This window comes from Acyrthosiphon pisum, chromosome A2 (assembly GCF_005508785.2).
Source record: "Acyrthosiphon pisum isolate AL4f chromosome A2, pea_aphid_22Mar2018_4r6ur, whole genome shotgun sequence".
Taxonomy (NCBI): Eukaryota; Metazoa; Arthropoda; class Insecta; order Hemiptera; family Aphididae; genus Acyrthosiphon; species Acyrthosiphon pisum.
This window is the reverse complement of record NC_042495.1, coordinates 553,489-574,555: the sequence shown is the minus strand read 5'-3', so window position 1 is coordinate 574,555 and position 21,067 is coordinate 553,489. Positions and strand designations below refer to the sequence as shown.

The following is a 21,067-nucleotide window of genomic DNA, read 5'->3' as shown; positions in this document are numbered from 1 at the left end:
CTTGTAACCTACTGTACAGCAGAGCGAAATCCACTTACCCACCTTTTTAATTTTGGGTTTATAGATATTAATCTGGATTTTAGAAGAGTACCAGCTCCAAAATAACACTTGTTAAAAGAACACCTAAGTACTTAAATTGTGGTACCTGTAGAATATATGTCCTTCTACTTCTATTCTCTCTCCACATTGATAGGTACCCTTTATTATAACCCTTCAGTTTTGTGTATTCTGTGTTTTTGTCATTTATTATGAGATCGACTTTACTTGCAGCATTCATTAGTTTCTTACAATATTTCTCATTATCTCCATATTGTCTTCTAAGATAGGAATATTGTCTATATATAACAGTAATAATATCTTTGATTGACCTTACATTAGGCTTTCTGAGTTCTGATATATTCATTTCTCCAACTACTTTTTTCAGTACTAGATTAAAAGAGTTGGAGAGAGTGTGTCACCTTGTATCAGGCCAATAGTTACTATAAACAATTAAGAACTTGCTTTTTTTATTTTTATCTCTGAATTTTCCATGCTCGCTTTAACGAGATTGATTAGTTACTATGGGAAATTGAACTCTTTCAATATAATTAATAGGCTTGGTCTATGCATAGAATCGTATGCCTTGTTGTAAGCAATGTGTAAAGTACTATATACCACCTTATTGTACATAAACATTTTTTGGAATACCTGTTATATAAATAAAGATTTGGTCCGTGGTTGATCTGTCTGTCTGAATCCCTCCTTGGCATAGCTTTAGGTATAGCACTCCAAATTGTGGTACCAGCTTAGATAGAACACCTCATGGTAGGTAGAGTCACAAAACGCACATACGTTTGACACGGACTATAATGTCATGGACTATAAACTTTCAATAAAAGATGTAACGAACTGTTAAATATTCAAATAAACTTATACCCAAAAGTTTAATGTAGAACAATAATTAACTGAAATTACTTACAAATATTCAAACCGAATCAAATGCCTAATAATTTGGGATTAATAATATGAAATGTAAATAGATTCAGTTCGCGTTAGAATAAAAATATGTGAATTAGTTAAGTTTAAAAGAAATTAGCATTTATAACACACCTACTTTAAATGCTTATAAAATATAAATTCTTGACAATTTGTTCAATATTTTAGATTTTGAACATAGCAATGAATGCATTAATTTAATATAATAAATATATAAAATAAATCACTGTACGTCATATTATTTAAAATAGAAATATTTTTCATGGCTGTATGTATAGTCAATTTATGTGTCACATAAAACATAGTTTAACATGTCTTATGTGACATATAAATTTAATATGCATACGGGCATAAGAATTAATATATTTTTATTATTGAAAATATATTGTAGAATAATGTAGAACCGAAAGTATAATTAATAATTTCCAGGTTATTTGAATGAACAAGGAACATTAAACTTAAAACGGTTTCAAAAATTTATGGAAACTTTGGCCAATTTTGATTATGATCAATTCCGAGATACTTTTGCTGATATAAAATTTTTAGAAGGGAAACGTACTGCAAATACTACAACTTCTAATAAAGTTAGTTTATTTTATGCTAATAATCAAATTTATGAAATTAAAAATATCTTGTATGGTTTGAATAATTAAAACACATTATTTTTAGGTTAATAATGATCCTGCATACAAAGATGAATTAGCTGCATTAATTAAAGATACAGATAGAATTGTAAGCATTTTCACTCCTTAATTTTATTTATAGTTATATTATTACATTTTATAAAATATAATGTTAGCTATTAAGTGATGATGATGACGAAGAAGAGTTTGAAGAAACTGAAGATGAATCCATAATGGCTGAATTTAATTTGCATAAAGAAAATTATTATAAAAACAAACTTGATTACAATGTTATTACTGAGTAAGATTCATTTAATTTTTATTTAAGAAGACGCTACCCATGCATTTGCTGTCTCAGTCTTACACGCGTGCAACATAGCGAATTTTCGTTCACTAATTTCAATAGTGTGCTGTTAGTCTTGATATTAAAGTGAATTGACATATTATTAAACTTTTAAGTAATAACATTGTGGACTTTGTGCTTAAGTGCTGGCTCTATTTTTGATTTTTTAATGTTCAAGCAAGTTATGGGTATGTGAAATATCACAAATTAAAATGCTCATATCTTCCTTGAAAATTAAATTATTGAATAAAATTCGATGCTTCAGCACAGATAATGATCTTATCTAAAAGTTTAATAATAGGTCAACTCACTCTATTATCAAAACTAACAGAACTCTATTGAAACTAATGAACGAGAATTTGGTATGCCGTGTGTTTGTAAGACGGAGACAACAAATGTATGGCTACCCATGCTACCATCCTCTTAAATGTATACAGAAGTTAATATTATTTATTTATTTAAGTGATGTAATGCGTTCACAAGCTGAAGGATATATCAGGGCGTTGCAATGGAATCTAAATTATTATTATAATGGTTGTTGTTCGTGGGCTTGGTACTATCCACATCATTATGCCCCATATATATCTGACATTAAGGGTTTTGAAAATCTTAAAATAGACTTTGACTTGGGTCAACCATTTTTACCCTATGAACAGCTGTTAGCAGTGTTGCCATCACTTAGCAAAGAACTATTACCTAAACCTTTTCAAGATTTAATGACTGAAGAAGCTAGTCCAATAAGATTATATTATCCTGAAAAATTTGAAACTGATCTTAATGGTAAACAACATGAATGGGAAGCTGTTGTACTAATCCCTTTTATTGATGAAGTAAACATAATTTATTTTAATAAATACCAATTATGAATTATGTAAATAATTTATTAAAAATTAATTTTTCTTTATTTAGGAAACTTTAATTAAGTCTATGAAAATGGTCGAGCATAAATTAACAGCAGATGAGAAAAATAGAAATACTCATGGTCCGATGCATCTATTTAAGTACTCAAAGAAAAATCTTGGTATGTGAATGATATACAGGGTGTAACAAGAATGCCTGATAAATGAAATAACTTAATTCTAATCAATGTTTAAATTAATAAAAAAATTATCTAATATACATGCACTACATGTGTAGTATAACTTTTTTTATTTTTATTTTTAATACTGAAAATAAAAATAAATAAATCTGATAAAAATTTGTTTTGAACAATTAAAAATAGCCGATTAGTAAATCTGTTTCTTAGAAAAATTTTGATTGGAAAAACATTTATTTAAGCCATGTAGTTTATGTTTCTACTATTTTTGAAATTTCTTTATTTTTGCTAAGGAAAGTTGTTAAAAAACCATTTTAAATTCAAAAAGTTAAATCCAGTGGTCCCAATCACGGGTCTTGACCCAATTTATAGAAGAGGTTTTTATGGTGGGTCGCAAAAACATTACTTATATATTATATTATTTTAATTTCATTTTCAAGAAAAAAAATCTATATATATAAAAGATAAAAAAATTGTTTACGACTGACTGTGTCCTATATTCCTAAACTGTTCATCCAATTGCTATGAAATTAGGTACAGAGATAGATTAGACCTCGGGGAAGAAGATAGGTACATAAAAGGTAAATAGAAAGTCCAACCATAAGTTCTCAAACAGGAATTTTGAAATTATTATTATTATAATTTATTTATATATATATATAATTGGTCAACAAAAGTTAAATTTAAAATGTTAGGGTCACACTCATAAAATAATGGGAATTGCTGGTATAAACTTTTTAATAATATTTTATGAGAATTTTTAAATAGGTACTTGTTAAAATCTTAACATGTTTTTAAAAAAGTTATTATAATGAGTCTTTGAAAAAAATTTACCCATTAAAAATGCATAAAAATTTTAATCATTTGACTTAGGTAAATGTTTTTACATCTAACAATCAAAAGTTTTCTTAAAACCAGAATTACAAATTGGCAGTTTTGAAATTTAATTCAGATTTAAAATTTTTGATGGTATTATAAATAAAAATAAAAATGTTATGTTTTACGTGCTCGCGCATCAATAAATAATATATGAAAAAAATATTGATTTTATATTTATATTAAATTTTATTTAATTTGTCAGATCTTCTTGTTACACCATGTATATTTATTGAATCAAATTGAATATACATATTTTTTTCATGTTAAATGTATTATTGTTTAATGTTTAGGTACAGGTTCAATTTCAAAATATTTTCCATCAATTGAAGATAATCATGCCGAGAAAATAGCTATACACCGTGAAGATATTTTTGTTGACATAAGTGATCTAGTTAAAGGTTTATGTCCAGGCTTACAAATGGATGTTTATCATGTTGGATTTCCATCACTTCATCTTATTCCAATTACAGTAAATTAAAATTATTATTCAAATTCAATGCGATTGTAGCTAATATAATTTATTTTTAAAACAATAGGCACAATTACAAAGACGTAATGTAAAAGTTTTTCAATCACCTAGTTTGGGTGAAAATATGATTATAAAAATTGATAATAAAGATGAAAATGATATTGAAAGTATACAACACATTGCTAAGGAATTGCTTGGGAATACACTCTATGTCAATTGGCCTCATCTTGAAGAAATTAAGTAAGTTTTATTTTTTAATTTATGAATATTGATAACATCTAATAAGTTTTAAACGTTATTAGGGTTACAGCTGTTTCAAATACAACAGTAAAATTATCATTTAATGAGGATGAACAATTGATAATACGAGAAATGAGTGAAACAGATGTACAAGAGTTTAATCTGCTTGCCCAAGGCATCGCTAAGATGTAAGTAGTTAATACTTTTATTAATTTAATTATGTTATGAATTGTTTGATTTTTATTCTTAAACCGGACCAAGTACTTTATAGTTTGGTTATATAAATCAAAATTTAATGAGTAGAGTCATAACATAGCTTGATAAAGATTGATGAAATATTATATTTATTATTTATTAGATAATTAATTATTAGATCTTTGAATATTGTTAAGTTTATTCTTAAATTTATTTAAAGCATGTTATATGTTTTCTATAATTTAACATTGGATTCAAAATTTAAAATTAAAAAAAAATTCAGTTTCAATTTCAATTTCAAAAAATAAAAAAATATCCTATTGTTCAGCTTGATCCTCAAAATCGGGGTTCATGACATTATTAGTATCAATAAATAAAATTGAATTAAAATTGTTTACATTATTTATAAAACAGGTTTATTACAACACGTGGTATTGAGATTGGTAAGACTCATGTATTATTGCGTGGTCATACCTTAAAAGGAACCAAATTTGTGCCAAGACAAGATGGAAGTGGAGTTGATCTTACAAAAGTTGTATGTATTTTATTATTAAAAAATCTTTCTGAATTATTATACATTTCAAATTTTTAAACAGTGGAATGAAATCCCAACAACAATTGCCTATCAAACATCTGTGCCTGGCTTGGAAGTAATTGATCCTAGTTTGAAAGAAAGTTATTTTTCTCTGGAAGAATATTTTCCTATTGGAAGTAAAGTGTTTGTGCTTGATGCTCCATTTTATGGTTGCCAAGCAGACGTACTTGGTGGTTTTATATCTTCAAGGGTTAAGATTAATATATTACTTGAACCAGAGCCCTATATTTATGATTTAAAAGAACGTCTTGAATCTGTTTCTACAGAACTTTTTTATGGTAAATTAGAAAAAAGCTTTTATTTTGAAACATTTAAAAAAAAAAAATTTCTCCTTTAGCTAATACTGCAGCATCTAAACTCTCAATCAATTCACATTTACTTGCTAAAATTACTGGAACTATATTTTTAGCAATTGAGACTTATGAAGATAGGAATGAAAAAAAAATGAATATTGGAATGAACCTTAAATCAAATAAACGAAATGAAGAAGTATTAATTATAATTACTAATATATATTTTGTAAATGTTTCATCTATTTAAATATTTATTTTATAGGTTGTTGGATATACAAAAAAATTCGATAATGTTTGGATGTATTCACAAAAAACAATAGATTTGTTGGGTGAGTATATTCAACGATTTCCAGAGTTAATAAATGTTTTATTAAGTACGGAAAATACCAAGGATACTTTTAGCTCTGAAGATATGTTCCCAAATCCAAGTACAAGGTTTGTTTTTTTTCAAGTTTAACCTAATTTAATTTTATGAAAATTGTACTGATATAATTTTTAATTGTATACACAGAAAACAAAAATTAGATGATCTAAAAAAATGGCTCAGTGAAATTCGTTCATTAACTAAAGATAAACAGACTTGTGGATCGATGGAACCATCTAAAGTAGCTGCTATAGAAAAATATATGGATGAATTTATTGCAGAAAACTTAAAACACAAAAAAACTGTGACATTAAGTGTGAAATCACAAAATCTTTTTAAAGTAAATTTGTTTTAATAGGATAATGAAGCAATTTATTATTTTTAAATTTATCTTTTAGCCAATATCTAAGTTAGACAAATTAAAAGCTGACGAGGGAGCAGACACACGAGTATTAGACCGTGTAGTATGTATTCGATCTTCATATCAAGTTCCCCTTGGTTTTAAAGGCACAGTAGTTAGTGAGTATTTTGATTTTTATCTTATAAATAGTGATATAATTTAATGAATTGTATTTAATTTAGGTATTTCTAAATCAAATATTGATACTGAAGTTGTATATAGTGTTATATTTGATAAGGAATTTCCAAATTCTGTATCATTTGGTGGTTCTACTAGCCGTGGGTATAAATTGTGTAGAATGTCGTTTATAAACTTGTCACACGCCATACGCAATGGATTGTATAAACCCTTAGCTGTAAAAAAGACAGTAAATCAGACTCCTAATTCAGAGAAACAGGTTTGTTATTTTATTTACATTGTTTATAGTATAAATGAATCAGTTACTGTCATTCAGACTGTCTTACTATGTGCCATTTAACAAAATATTTGCTAACAATTTTATTTTTATTTTAAGAACACCCAACTGAGTATATGGGAACATTTGCAGGTTAGTTATACTTATATATTTTTTTGTAGTGCATTACATTAAACCTTTTAAGAATAAGCACGGCACATGTATATTATATTGTCTCTGTCATTCAAACTTACAACATTTGTATTCAGAAAAACTAATTTTATGTTGTTAAGTTAATATTAGATTGAATTAACTATTTCCTTATTTCATAACTTAAATTTAAGAACATTATCTATGTTTTTAAGTCGGTTTTTTAAATAATTCAGTTTTTAACTGAGTATAAGGTAAAAACTCACTTAAAATTAAAACATCGTAAAAAACTGATGTAAAATCACATAATAATCATACTTTTAAGTTTATAGTTTAATATTGATCAATTCACTCTAATATTAAAGCTAATGTCACAACATTGATTCAAATTTGTTTGTTGGATACAACATTTGCTGGCAGGACACTGTCTTAATACTATAATTCCATGTTCCAGTGTACAGTGGTGATCATGACATTATTTTAGTGTACCTAAATATAATTTTATTTATTCATTCTTAAAAGTTTAAGTTACATAACTATTTTTTTTATCCATTTTGATAATTGTTTCATCAATAATTTAAATTTTATATGAATCAAATTAACTAATTACATTGTGGCAATCACGGCAACATGTACGTAAACATTTTAAATCTCCTTTAGAGGATGCCACACCCGCATGTGTTGTCTCCGTCTTACAAACGCGTAACATACCAAATTTACGCTCAGAAATTCAAGTTTTATGCCGTTAGCTTAAAAATTAGAGTGAAGTAGAGTGGAAGTTCTTTTTTTACAATATTTCAGTTTTTAAGTGAGTTATAGCGTGTGTAATAAATGTAAATTAAAAATACTCATAACTCAACTTAAAAACTGAATTATCAATAAAAAAAAACTTCCATCAAAACACAGATGATGTACTTACCATCAAGTTTCATAATAAGTCGTTTCACTTTAATTTTTAAGCTAACGGCATAAAATTTGAATTTCTGAGCGTACATTTGGTATGTTACGCGTTTGTAAGACGTAGACAACACATGCGGGTGTGGCGTCCTCTTAAGCTCGATCACATAATAAAATTAATTAGTTTACACTTAATCTAAATTACTAAATGTCATAAAATGTTCACACTACAATCAATACAATTAAAATATAAAAGTTTTTATAAACATAGAAAAAATTAAGATTAAATTTATAAATTTCATATTGTATATATTGCAATATATTCATTATTGACATTGTTTGTTCACAGGCCATTAGTAACATAGACTATAATCTATCATTAAACATAGTAGAATGGAGTAAATTTTTAGTTATTACTTCCTACTGTTAATGTTATTTAAACAGTGTAGTTGCTATTATTACTAGTAATAGGTCGGGTGCCACTGCCAGTATAAACAATGTATTATTTTATATATACATTATTTTTCTTTTAAATTTTGAATAGTAAATCATTTTATTTACTAAATAATGGTCACTTTTTTCTGTCCCGATGATATCTGCCATGTATGGGTTACTATTTATTTCTTATATTTGTACACATGTATATATTAATAATTACATTTTTAAAAATAGTCAAATAGTAATGGATCAGAAATCAAACTTAAATGTCGAGAAGAAAAAATCACATTAGCTCCAAAAGAATCATGGCGACGTCAACAAGTAAAGTTATATCAATTACTCTTTTTTTTTTTTAATTTTTCAGAATTACTCAATTAATTTTAGAAATATGTTAGCTAACAATAACATAATATATAGTAAATGTAAGTATGTTGATTACTTGGTTTTTAACTTAGTATACAATTTAAAAGTTTAAATAAAAATATGTAGTATTTTTAGAAATTAATTCTAATATTGGCAAACTAAGATTTTAATTGATAATACTTGACTAAATGGTCACATTCATTTAAATGATTTAAAATAGCTCAATGAAATTGTTCATGTAATTCAACTTAATGCTTGAGAGGAAATTGTACCGGCATGTGATGTAGTCTTATATAGTTATATATGTTTAAAATAGCAAATCTGAGTACATTGTTCTTACAACAGTTTATTTATAGTTAATATTAGAGCAAATGTATATACTATCAAATTTGTAAAGGAGAATTACAATTGTGTTGGAGGAAAGAGTTTTATTTATGTTTATTTAAAACAAGTTGTATGTATTTCAGTGGCGCAACCAGGATTTATTCAAGGGAGGGGGGGGGGTCCAAAAAAATTTATTTAACTACTGTTTTTCTGTCCTTTTCCTGAGTATATACATACATTTCATTTCTTAATAAACACAATTTGCCGAGTTTAAGACCAATAAAAAAAAAACACACAATTATATTATTTACATTTTAGATTCTGAGTGGAAAGATAAATGTATTAATTTTACAATGATGTGTTTTTTTTAAATTTTTAAATTTTTTTTTGTGTCATCACCTTTTAAGTCAGTAAAAGTGCTTGGATTTTCTTCAACAGTTTCTTTTCTAATAGGAAAGTGAATCTAGTTGGTACTTTGGGGGGCCAAAAGTAAAAATTTCCCAGTAGTTTTCAAAAGCACCGTGAAAAACAAAATAAAAATTAAGGAAAAACGGAAATTTTTACGCAAAATCTGTTTTCGAGAAAATTGATTTTGGTTTTTGGTGCAATTCTTAAACAAATTACCGTTGGCACATGAAATTTCGACTGAATGTTAATATTTTCATTTTCTATACACCATACAATTTTGAAAATATTTTGACTTATTTTGAGCTCTTTACGAACATTTTCAGTTTCCATTTTTATTAGTTTTTTTTCTATAAATATCAATAAAATTTTATTTGTTGGTTTAAAAAGCTTGAAAATTTAATAGAAGGCTCCTAGTATATTGTTTCAAATGGCAGATGAATAAAAGTCTATAGTCACAATTTTTTTTTATAAGCATCTAAAGTTCAAATATTGACAAAATACGTAAAAATGACGAAAATTTGCAAAATATTTTGAGTTAGAAATTCATGAAAAATTTTCTTTTTAAATCTATGATTTGAAAATGTAATACAAGATTCCTCATAAGTTTGTCTATCTTTTTAAAAAAAAAATGTCTACAAGTCAAATTAAATTTTTATGAGCATTTGAAATTCCTATTTTTACAACACTTTTCACTGGATTTATCATGTTACGATTTTCTTATTTTCTTGTATTAAAAAACGAATGACTGTAGATACTTGAAAATTCCACTGAATCTTTATATTAGCATTTTCTATACACGGTAAAATTTTGAAAATAATTTGACTCTTTTTAAGCTGTTTACGGACATTGTCAGTTTTCAATTTTTTTAGTTTTATTTTCTATAAATATCAATAAAATTGTATTTATTGGGTAAAAAACGTTAAAATTTAATGCAAGGTTTTTGGTATATTGTTACAATAGCAGTTGAAAAATAATGAAAATACATAGGCACAATTGTTTTTTATAAGCATTTAAATTTCGAATTTTAACAAAATATATCAAATTTAAAATTGAATAATTATTTTGTAGTTAAAAATTCATAAAATGTTCAACTTTTATATCTAAGAATTGAAAATTTAAAACAAGATTCCCCGTAGTAAGTAGTTAATTCTGAAATCCAAAAAATCTAAAAAATACATAAGCACAGTTTATTTTTATAGTCATTTTAAGTTCGAATTTGGACGAAATTACATGTTAAAAAACCTAGAATAACTATTTTAGTTATTTTGTTGTGATTGTATAATATTACTCGTGGGTACTTGAAACTTCTAAAGTATACTATTATATATCTATGATAGTATCACGGTTTTTTGTTGATGTATAACGCGTTATAAGTACCTACCTAATGGATATTGTGATATACCTGTGTATATTATAGGTCAATTTTTTTTTAATACCATAGATATAAGTATATAATATGTCTTGTACCTAAACCGACATACCGTCTCCGCTCAGAATCGTTTTTTTTATACAATGATATTAAATCATTGAATTCAAATTTAATACCATCCATTATACAGTGGCCCACTTGTAACCTACTGTACAGCATAGCGACATCCAATTGCCCACCTTTTTTTAATTTATATTTACAATGTATGTCAATTAATTATTATCGGATTCGACGTGTTATCAACAAAATACCTAATGTCCAAATCTAATCTTATAACTAATAAGTAATAATCAAACTAATCAATAAATTTCGATGAACATTTTACGGTAACTTTTAAAAATAAAAATAAAACTATGACATTCGCCAAGGGGGGGGGGGGTCCAGACCCGGGGTCCAGACCCGGGGTCCACCCCCTTGGGTTCGCCACTGATGTATTTTAAATTTTAAATTATTCAAATAGCTATAACCAATTATAAAATAAAAATATGAAAAAAAACTCTTCGCTCGAGTGTAGTTTATATTATCCTCTACAAGTTCTGTAATATGTAAATTTTCTTTGATATTAACTATAAATAAACTTGTAAGTATACATAGATTTGTTATGTTACAAATGTGAAGACAGAGACAACACATGCAGGTATACCATTCTCTCAATTAAAAAAATTATTCAATGATTTTATTTTATGTGAAAATTTTTAATTATTTTAGAAAAAGGAATTTCAAAGTCAAAACAATGTTAGTAAAATTCTCCAAACGCCTACGGTAAGGTTTTTTCTATATACATACTTTATTTTATTATTGAATAAAAAATATTAAAAAAATTAACATTTTTATTGTATGTTTGATTATTATTATTTATTTAAATATTTTAGGAAACACCTAATGATAGACATCATATTAATAATAATTCAATCAAAATACAGTTGAATGCTGAAGCATGTGTGAGTATTTAGTTTTAAAATATCTAACAATGATTTTAAGACTATTTTTATATTTAATTAGGAATTTAAAACTATAGCATTAAAGAAAATGTTGAAAATCCAACCAGAAGATAATTTTGTTCCAACTCAAAATGAAGTAATAATAAAATCAATATTTTACACTTTTTTGCTAACTTTGTTAATTTTTAAAAAAAAAATTTTAGAATGAACCAGAATATTTTTCTAATAAACCAGTAAATTATTTACCAGAAACTTCACTTCATGAATTAAAAACAGTTGAACTTCAATGTCCTAATTATAATACTAATGAACAAGTTAATGAAAATGTAATTCCGAAACTCAACAGCTTAATGGAAAGCATAGTTCAAGTAACTAATATATGTTACAACTTTGGAACAAAACTACTTTACCGAGGAATTAAAAAAAAAATATATATTCATAATGAAATAAGAATTTCTTGGAAACTAAGTTTTAATGTTTTAGCCATTTGAAGTTTGTTTTTACCCAACTTAACCTAACAGCTCACATGTCTGGACAGTTTAAATTTAAAACATCCCTCGATCTATTATGGAAAACTGTAAGAACAACTATCTTAAAATGGGTATACCATTAAAACTTAGTTTCTAAAAAATTCTGCTTGAACACTGGTTTTTATCATACCAAAAATACAAGTTTTGCAGAAAAAAAATTTAAAAATAGAATTGCACAGTAAAATAGTTTTACAGTTATAACTTTACTATATTATAACATATAAAACATATATTTTATAGGAAAAGTCTACTATGGTTGTGGCATTGGAAAAGTATTATATACAGAAAGGTTATAGTCTTCCTAAGTATTCTTTTATAAATCTGGTAGATGACAGTGGTTTTAAAATGTATTGTGCAGAAGTGATTTTACCAAATGGTGTTACAATGCGAGGAGAACCAAAACATTCATATATTGAGGTTTGTAGGTTTTTGTTATTAATAATAATAAAATATATTTTTGTATTATTCATTATAATTTATCTAGGCATCTGAAGAAGTTGCTTCTCGTGCATTGGTTATTGTTCAACAAATGGATGCTAACAAAAATAATGAACACTCTATACAGAATAAGCCACCAAAATCAGATAGAAGAGCTGTGCCTCCTCAACAAGCACCATCAAATGTGTTTATGAATTGGATAACTTCTTTTCAGTCTCAACCTTCTTATCAGTCTCAACAATTACATCATCAGCAGCAACAACAACAACAACAACTACCACAGCAGCAACAACCAAAACCACCACCACCACAACAACAACAACATCAACATCAACAGCAGCAACCATTACTACAGCAGCAACCACAACAACAACAACCATATTCACAAGTGCCCCAATATTTTGAGCATTCCACACAACACTTCCGAACACCATTTCAACAGTATCCACCTGGATTTTCTGTTCCTGCTCAACAGTCATTTCAGATACCATATCCACAACAAATCTATAGACAGCAGAATCATATTGGTTTCCCACTTCAACAGCAACAGTATGTTTCCTAATTTTAGAAATATGTATTCTTGAATATATCTTACCACATTTCTTAAAGGTTTCTCAACTATCAGCAAGAATTACAATATTCCAAAGCAGTACCAGTTTTCACGAGTTTGGTGAATCCGTCACAATTACCACAACCACCTGTTCATTGGCAACCCACCAACAGAAATTGTAAATTAATTTGAAATATGTTTTTTAGTGCATCCTTGTTTTTAATGATCTTATTTATTTTCAGTATTAAATAACGATTATGTAATGAATTCTATCCCAAACACCTACCATCAACCTCAACAAAATATGAATTATCAACAATACATGCCAACAACACCAAATGATACGCCAATGGTAATAATCAAAAAAATATATCCACTTTAGTACATTCAATGTAAATATAAAATAATTTTTAAGAATGAACAGTACATGTCAAGTAACAGAGTAATGATTCCAAGTCCTTCGAGTGCATTTTCATCAGCAGCTAATGACCAGTCCACATCCAATCGTAAAGTAAAAGTAGCTGCAAATTTTAACTCTTCACAACATTAAATGCTCGTTCTTTACTTAATATGCTAAACTTATTTTCATATATATTCATAAATTGGAAAGTAATTTTAAACTTCAGTTTATTTGTAGGTAGAACATACTAATTGGGTATTTCAAAATTTAATTTTAAAACTTGGCCCAGCCTATTCCTACCCTGAAAAATTAGGTTGATATTAAGCATTTTAATTTGTGTATTTCGTATTGATTATTTATTTTAAGATTGTATTATTGGGTTAATCTATATTTTAAACTTGATGTGTAATTTTAAAATTTTTTTTATAATCTGAAAAATATGTAAAACAAGTTTTTATGTGTAAATATTAAAAATAAAAAGTGTGAATTAAATCTCACAAAACTAATTTAAAAATAATTTTCTTTAATGTAATTCTATATCGAATTTAAGCCAAATACTGTTAAGTGTTAATAGTGCAAGCTTTAGCATACAGTTAAGTACTGAAATAAATAACTAATTTATGTTTCTCTAGCCGACCCGTCACAGCTTCCCCCGTGATAGGTTGTTCATTTTGCCTTCAGACGATGATATGTATATATTTTTTCTTAGAAAAAACCCTATTCTACTTTTATAGTTTTATCACAACGTCTTAGAAATATGGTTAGTTGATTTAATTATTATTTTCTATTGATTATGATTGAATTATGAATCATTTATACATTTTTATATTATCTATGTGTTAGAATTTGATATAGTAAAATAAAGATCTTAGAAAATATTTTTTGCGCCTTTAAAATATAAATGATAATTTACATACAATAAACATTAGGCTGCTGAAAACTGATAATATTTTTCTTCATTTAGACTAATTGTTCGGGGAACTCACACACACCAATGATTAGTTACAGCACCCACAGTTACACACCACTCATGAAAGATATAGCCTATATATTGCCTAAATCCTACCCCTTAAAAATGGTTCACTTTCAACAGCCATAAACATACAAAATAATAAATATATTTTAAATAATAATAAAAAATGAATAAACTAATTTTCGCTTCAAAATATAAGGCAGTGCTTCTCAACCTGGAGGCCGTGGCCCTCAGGGAGCCGTGGCTATATGACGGGGGGGGGGGGGCTTGACATATTTATTTCATTTAAAATATTTTCGATTATTTAGTTATTATATAACATTATAACCGACCATAATAATATCAAAATCATACATATCACACATTTGTTTATGTATTTTCAAAAGTTTTTAACATTTTTATGTATTTTTTTTTTTATTTTAAAGCTATTTAATTGTCCTATCAACACTCCAAAATACGCAATTGAACTAGAAATGCACTAATTATTTTTATTAAATTAAAAAAGTAGAAAAGTTGGCAAAACATGGCATTTTTTAAAGGAAATCGTGTGTTATTCAAAATAATTGATTACCTACTTGGTATGGGTTTTTGTATTATTCTGCTAAACTATACTGAATAATACACTAATATACTTAGAATACATTGAAAGTTTGGTTTTCATAATATATTCCTGTTAATCGCCACAATCTTAGTTTTCCTAGGATTGAGTCGGTTAATTGGTCATCATTCGTTTAATTTTATACTATTCGGTAAATTTTAGTTGTTATAATACAAAAAACAAAAACTCATATAGTTAATAATAAATTATTTGGAATAATGTACAATTTCCTTTTAAAAATACTAATTTTTGCCAACTTTTTTTCTTTTTTTAAATTTAATAAAAATAATTAGCACATTTCTGGTTTAATTGCGTATGTCAGTTTTGAAGATACATAAACAAATGAGTGATACGCATGGTTTTGATAAAAATAAGTTAATTGCTCATAACTAAAAAAATAAAAAGTTAGATTCAATCTTTAAAGGGTATTTCTTCATAATTTTTGGTATACTTTCATATGACGTTAGCTGGTCACTTCACCCTGGAACACATTGTATATTATTTAATATATTTTTTTTTCATACAAGGGTCTCATTTAAAACATATTAGGTATATAGGCACATATCAACAAATAATGAATAATGTATTACCTAATGTATCACTTTATTTATAAATTACAATTTACAAGCTTTTTTTCTTGCTAAATAAACATCGATTTTTTTTAGGTGATTTATTTAGTGTTACATAGCCTATAACGAAAAAAGTAATGGACAAATTAGAGGCCCCTAAATAAATTCTAACTTTTGAGGCCCGGGGGCAATGGCCCCCTCCCTCCCCCCTTCATCCGGGCTTGAGTAAGACACAAATCCACAATAAAACAACACAACAGCACACAGAAATATAGAATTTTGCGCTCTCGGACGAAACTCTTGAACAATTTATTGTTTTCGTCTAAAACAAAATAAAATTTCGGTCTATACAATAATCCTACATTCAAGAGAAACTTATTTGGCCTTGGACGATATACTGGTTGTAGAACGTTTTTTTATCGTCACTTCTATGCACATATCATCTATACTCGCTTACATAAAAATAGACCGGCCGAATGCATTTGCATCACGTGACTGCGCAAGTTGCGAGTAAAATATTATTATAATATTTACCAACAAAGAACCTGTATACCATGTTGTTGGTACTTGGACACTTGGTACAGTACATCAATACATCAGAAGTTACCATACAGTACAATTCAAGTACAAGACGTATTTCGGTATTCAGTATAGGTACAAGTCGTGGTCTGCACTAAACTTTTTCTCGCCATCAGAAATTTAAATATCAAAATAATTATGTACATTTATACTTTATACCTACAGTTAATAAATGGATTTCGTTGTGACTTGTGAAGGGTTACGCAGTACGCATTACATTAGTGGGCGGTATATGTTGTATATCTCTTGTAAGGATGGCATGTATGGTAGATTTTGTAAACACCAAGGAATAATTTATGTATATTATAAATTTGTGGGGGTTAATTTTCTACCTATAACTGTAGAGGATAAATTTGCAATATCAAATTTAGTATTGGGCGACAAAGCGCCTAGTAAGACATTTTATGAAGGGCTTATACCTAAAGAAGCATTACACCAGCAACTCGAAACTTATCCAATACACTTGCCTATATCAGAAACATACGGAACAGACGTAAATAATGTACTTGAAAATAACTATAATATTACAACAAAAAATGTATTCAAAAGTACAACAGTGCTCAATAAAGACAGTCTGATATCAAATACACAGGATAGTTATACAGTATTGGAAGATATAAAAACTCTATTGACTAACAATGTAAAACAGTTCAGCCAATCTACTCTTGAAAATTACTTAAATTTAAAAATAGATTGTATAGAGTAAAAACAGAAGGGTAATTTAATACATTTTTGGCAACTGCTGGTTCTGTGACAATACCATTACGGCATAGAGAGGGTGTAGCTATTAGAGTACAGCCGACTACAATTTCTAGGCGTAGACCAATGATAACAAGAGGTAGCAAGCGTTTACCATCAGATAATTTATAATAATAGACATAGGTTTATAACAATAATATTGTGCCTTAACAAATTTGATTATCTTGTAGGTGGACCAGCTTTAAGTGATCATGGTACATCTAAAAAAAACCCCAGGAAACTATTACAAAACATAAAACATTGTTTGCCTAACGGAAAATCTCATTGATTATATTTTAAATTTATTATATTATTAAGATAATAAAGTATAATAAATATAAGTAGAAATTTGTATTTAAGTTGCCTACTTAAATTAATTAAATGTATACATTTCATATTTTTGAACAGGTAAAAAAAGGGTAAAAAAACATTAAATTATATAATAATAGAAATAATAATTCATAACTTTTATGCATATTATTTTCATCATTAAAAAATAACTACCCATTATAAATAATATTACACTTAACTCTTATGATAACAAAATAATTTATTTAACAAAGACAAAATAGCATACATACTTAATACTTATTCAAATAATAGTAGTATAATAGTACCTACCTAATATGAATAAACATTTTTTGATACATTATTTTATAATATCTAATAATTAAGTATATATTTAATTATTTTATAACTTGCAATTCATGTTTTATTATTATATATATTTTTCAATTGAATACATGTTTTTTTAAATGTGTAAAAAATCTATTTTACTATTAATAACCTATTAATTTATTCATAACATTAATGCATATAATTTTGAATGGTGATGGTGTTATTGTACTTATACAATTGTCAATTATCTATAAAATCTTGTGGACTGGACATGATGACACCCTAAAATTAATTATGCATTGTGATATTTTATTTTGCTTAGGTTTATCAATTGAGGGTTTAAAATAAATATTTCTACTACATGATTATGAAATATGTGTTTAAAAAAAAGTTGAAGATTTAAATATCTTTTATCTATAACAAATTAGAATGGGTATGTTAAAATGTGTTTCTTACAGTTATTACTTTTTTTAGTTTCAAAATATGTGCAATAACAAAGACACCATTGTCTATTTCCAGAATGTAGCTATAGGTACCAAACTTAATATATGATATAATATTTTAATATTTTTAAAAAGATGTTATGTTAGAACTTGTATTAAATATGTGTACCTGCACCAAATGAATGCATAAATATTAAATACATTAAATAATGAACGTTATATTATATAAGACTATTGTAATAAATCAATATAATGACAGTTGATAAAATATAATAATAATAAATACCTATATATGTATTTAAGTTGCCTGCTTAAAATAAGGTTAGGTACCTTGGCCCTTACAAAGGTAAAAAACATTATAACTTATAACATTATATAAAATATTAGCAATAATAAAAGAAATAAAAGAAATAATAGAAATAATAATATATTATATAAAACTATTAATATTGTTATAATAATTAATAATTTAAATTTTCTCTCCAAATGTGTAAATCAATCAGAAGGCAGGATTTAATCATGGGTTTTATTTCGTGTGCAGAATGGTAATAACTAATATGCAAAAGGAAATTGTACATTATTCCAAATATTTTATTATTAACTATATGAGTTTTTGTTTTTTGTATTATAACAACTAAAATTTACCGAATAGTATAAAATTAAACGAATGACGACCAATTAACCGACTCAATCCTAGGAAAACTAAGATTGTGACGATTAACAGGAATATATTATGAAAACCAAACTTTCAATGTATTCTAAGTATATTAGTGTATTATTCAGTATAGTTTAGCAGAATAATACAAAAACCCATACCAAGTAGGTAATCAATTATTTTGAATAACACACGATTTCCTTTAAAAAATGCCATGTTTTGCCAACTTTTCTACTTTTTTAATTTAATAAAAATAATTAGTGCATTTCTAGTTCAATTGCGTATTTTGGAGTGTTGATAGGACAATTAAATAGCTTTAAAATAAAAAAAAAAATACATAAAAATGTTAAAAACTTTTGAAAATACATAAACAAATGTGTGATATGTATCATTTTAAAACCATTAAAATGTAAAAGTAAAATATAATCAAAAATGAATACGCATTAAGAGGCCTTGCTACTGTCGTCAATTTTAGCTCAAAGACCTTAAAATAATAAAATGGCTTATATGTTTTGACAAATTTAAAGTTGATTTATATAAACATAATAAACATTATTACGTGTTCAGATTTTGATTCTGAAAAAAGTTGAACTCTATAGAAAATTCTCTGTAGATTGAACGGAACGCTTTGTAAAAATTATATCTTATATTATTGTGAACTGTAATTAAAAACTTGAAAATATAAATTTTTTCAAATCATAGGTTATTATAATTAAAAACGGAAGGTTCTTTGTACGATATACAGACATTTTTCTGCTAAATTCAAATATTTTTTTCAGAATCAAAATCGGACGACGTTAACTAATTTTAATTTTTTCAAAACAATAGGTACCTATGTTGTCGTTAAATACATATATTGAATTTTATATTGTCATCGAGTTATAGACGTGTGTATATTATGCTCCATTCGCGTATATGAGAGTGGTATCCGCATTGAATTTCTCACACAAATAATAATTTACAACGAACACCGCAGATCCCGGGTATGCAAAAAGAAAAATGTAACCATAGAATCTACACATTAAAAATGTCAATATTTTGGATCAAAATAATTCTAAGTGTATTGTAGAAGAATATGCATTTACATAAAAATCCGGTCAGATATGTCAGCATGTAAGAATATATCAAACTTTGAGTAATATTTAAAATATTTTATTTAGTAGGTATTTATAAAATATGCAAATTAGGTATATGTTATTATCCAGAAATATGCAATTATTATGCATTTAAGCATTTTGATGCAAATTTGCGAAAAAAAAAATAATAGCAGAATCTACGTATTACGAAACATCGAGATATTTAATCAGAACTATTATAAGTCAAATATAGAAGAATATGCATTTGCATAAAAATCTAGTTATTACATACATAAAAAAACAAAACGATTGCACATTTGCACCTGCAATATTACAATATTAATATTGGCTCTCCCTATTTGCTTTCCTTAATTTGTTTTAGAGTTCCTCAACGTCATTCTCGATCTGTTGCTCCTCTTTATGTTCCTTTCGCCTCCACCAGGGGCGGATCCAGAAATTTTCTGAGGGGGGGGGGGGGGCGCACATTTTGAGGAAATTTAATTATATTGGTCTTCCGATTTTTTGCAGTTAAACCATTTAATTCCATTGAAGTTAAAATTGTATAATGATAATAATAAATGAATATTCTTTAAATACTACATACTAACTATAAAATATGTATTACCAATTTATCATTTCTGAGTTTTGTTAAGTTCATCTTACCTACATTTCTATTTTATAAGTTGTTTAATGTTTTGTATTAAGAGGACCCGCTGTGTTGTCTCCGTCTTACTATACGTACGTTATAGCAAATTTTCGTTCGCTAGTTTCAATAGGGTGCTATCATTTTAGATTCTGAGTGGAACGATATATGTATTGATTTTACAATGATGTGTGTTTTTTTTTATTTTTTTTGTGTCTGTCATCACCTTTTAGGACAGTAAAACTGCTTCGATTTTCTTCAACAGTAACTTTTATGATTGGAAAGTGAATCTAGTTGGTACTTTGAGGGGTCAAAAGTAAAAATTTCCAAGTAGTTTTCAAAAGCGACGTGAAAAACAAAAGAAAAATTAAGGAAAAACGGGAATTTTTACGCAAAATCGATTTTTAACAAAATCGATTTTGGTTTTTGGTGTAACTCTAAAACAAATGACCGTAGATATATGAAATTTTCACAGGTTGTTTATATTTGCATTTTCTATAC

General features: G+C 26.7%; 1 protein-coding gene across 5 annotated transcripts in view; it reads left to right on the top strand.

Annotated features, from left to right (window-relative positions):
* Positions 1–14,166, top strand: part of LOC100163356 (5'-3' exoribonuclease 1) — a 26,050-nt gene extending 11,884 nt beyond the window's left edge. Inside the window, exons 6-31 of one of the 5 annotated variants that reach the window (XM_029490718.1) lie at positions 1,405–1,559; positions 1,645–1,707; positions 1,775–1,899; positions 2,405–2,771; positions 2,851–2,962; positions 4,147–4,325; positions 4,393–4,565; positions 4,628–4,753; positions 5,175–5,295; positions 5,357–5,633; positions 5,693–5,844; positions 5,911–6,083; positions 6,160–6,352; positions 6,411–6,531; positions 6,595–6,809; positions 6,927–6,959; positions 8,526–8,612; positions 11,524–11,577; positions 11,688–11,756; positions 11,818–11,892; positions 11,960–12,124; positions 12,527–12,703; positions 12,771–13,273; positions 13,334–13,452; positions 13,517–13,626; positions 13,690–14,090. In XM_029490718.1, the coding sequence (XP_029346578.1) occupies positions 1,405–1,559; positions 1,645–1,707; positions 1,775–1,899; positions 2,405–2,771; positions 2,851–2,962; positions 4,147–4,325; positions 4,393–4,565; positions 4,628–4,753; positions 5,175–5,295; positions 5,357–5,633; positions 5,693–5,844; positions 5,911–6,083; positions 6,160–6,352; positions 6,411–6,531; positions 6,595–6,809; positions 6,927–6,959; positions 8,526–8,612; positions 11,524–11,577; positions 11,688–11,756; positions 11,818–11,892; positions 11,960–12,124; positions 12,527–12,703; positions 12,771–13,273; positions 13,334–13,452; positions 13,517–13,626; positions 13,690–13,824 (4,079 nt within the window). In that variant the 3' untranslated portion in view covers positions 13,825–14,090. Of the gene's footprint in view, positions 1–1,404; positions 1,560–1,644; positions 1,708–1,774; positions 1,900–2,404; positions 2,772–2,850; positions 2,963–4,146; positions 4,326–4,392; positions 4,566–4,627; positions 4,754–5,174; positions 5,296–5,356; positions 5,634–5,692; positions 5,845–5,910; positions 6,084–6,159; positions 6,353–6,410; positions 6,532–6,594; positions 6,810–6,926; positions 6,960–8,525; positions 8,613–11,523; positions 11,578–11,687; positions 11,757–11,817; positions 11,893–11,959; positions 12,125–12,526; positions 12,704–12,770; positions 13,274–13,333; positions 13,453–13,516 lie in introns of all 5 variants that reach the window. The other 4 variants (XM_029490720.1, XM_029490719.1, XM_029490721.1 and 1 more) reach the window with 4 other exon arrangements.
* Positions 14,167–21,067: the final 6,901 nt, after the last annotated feature.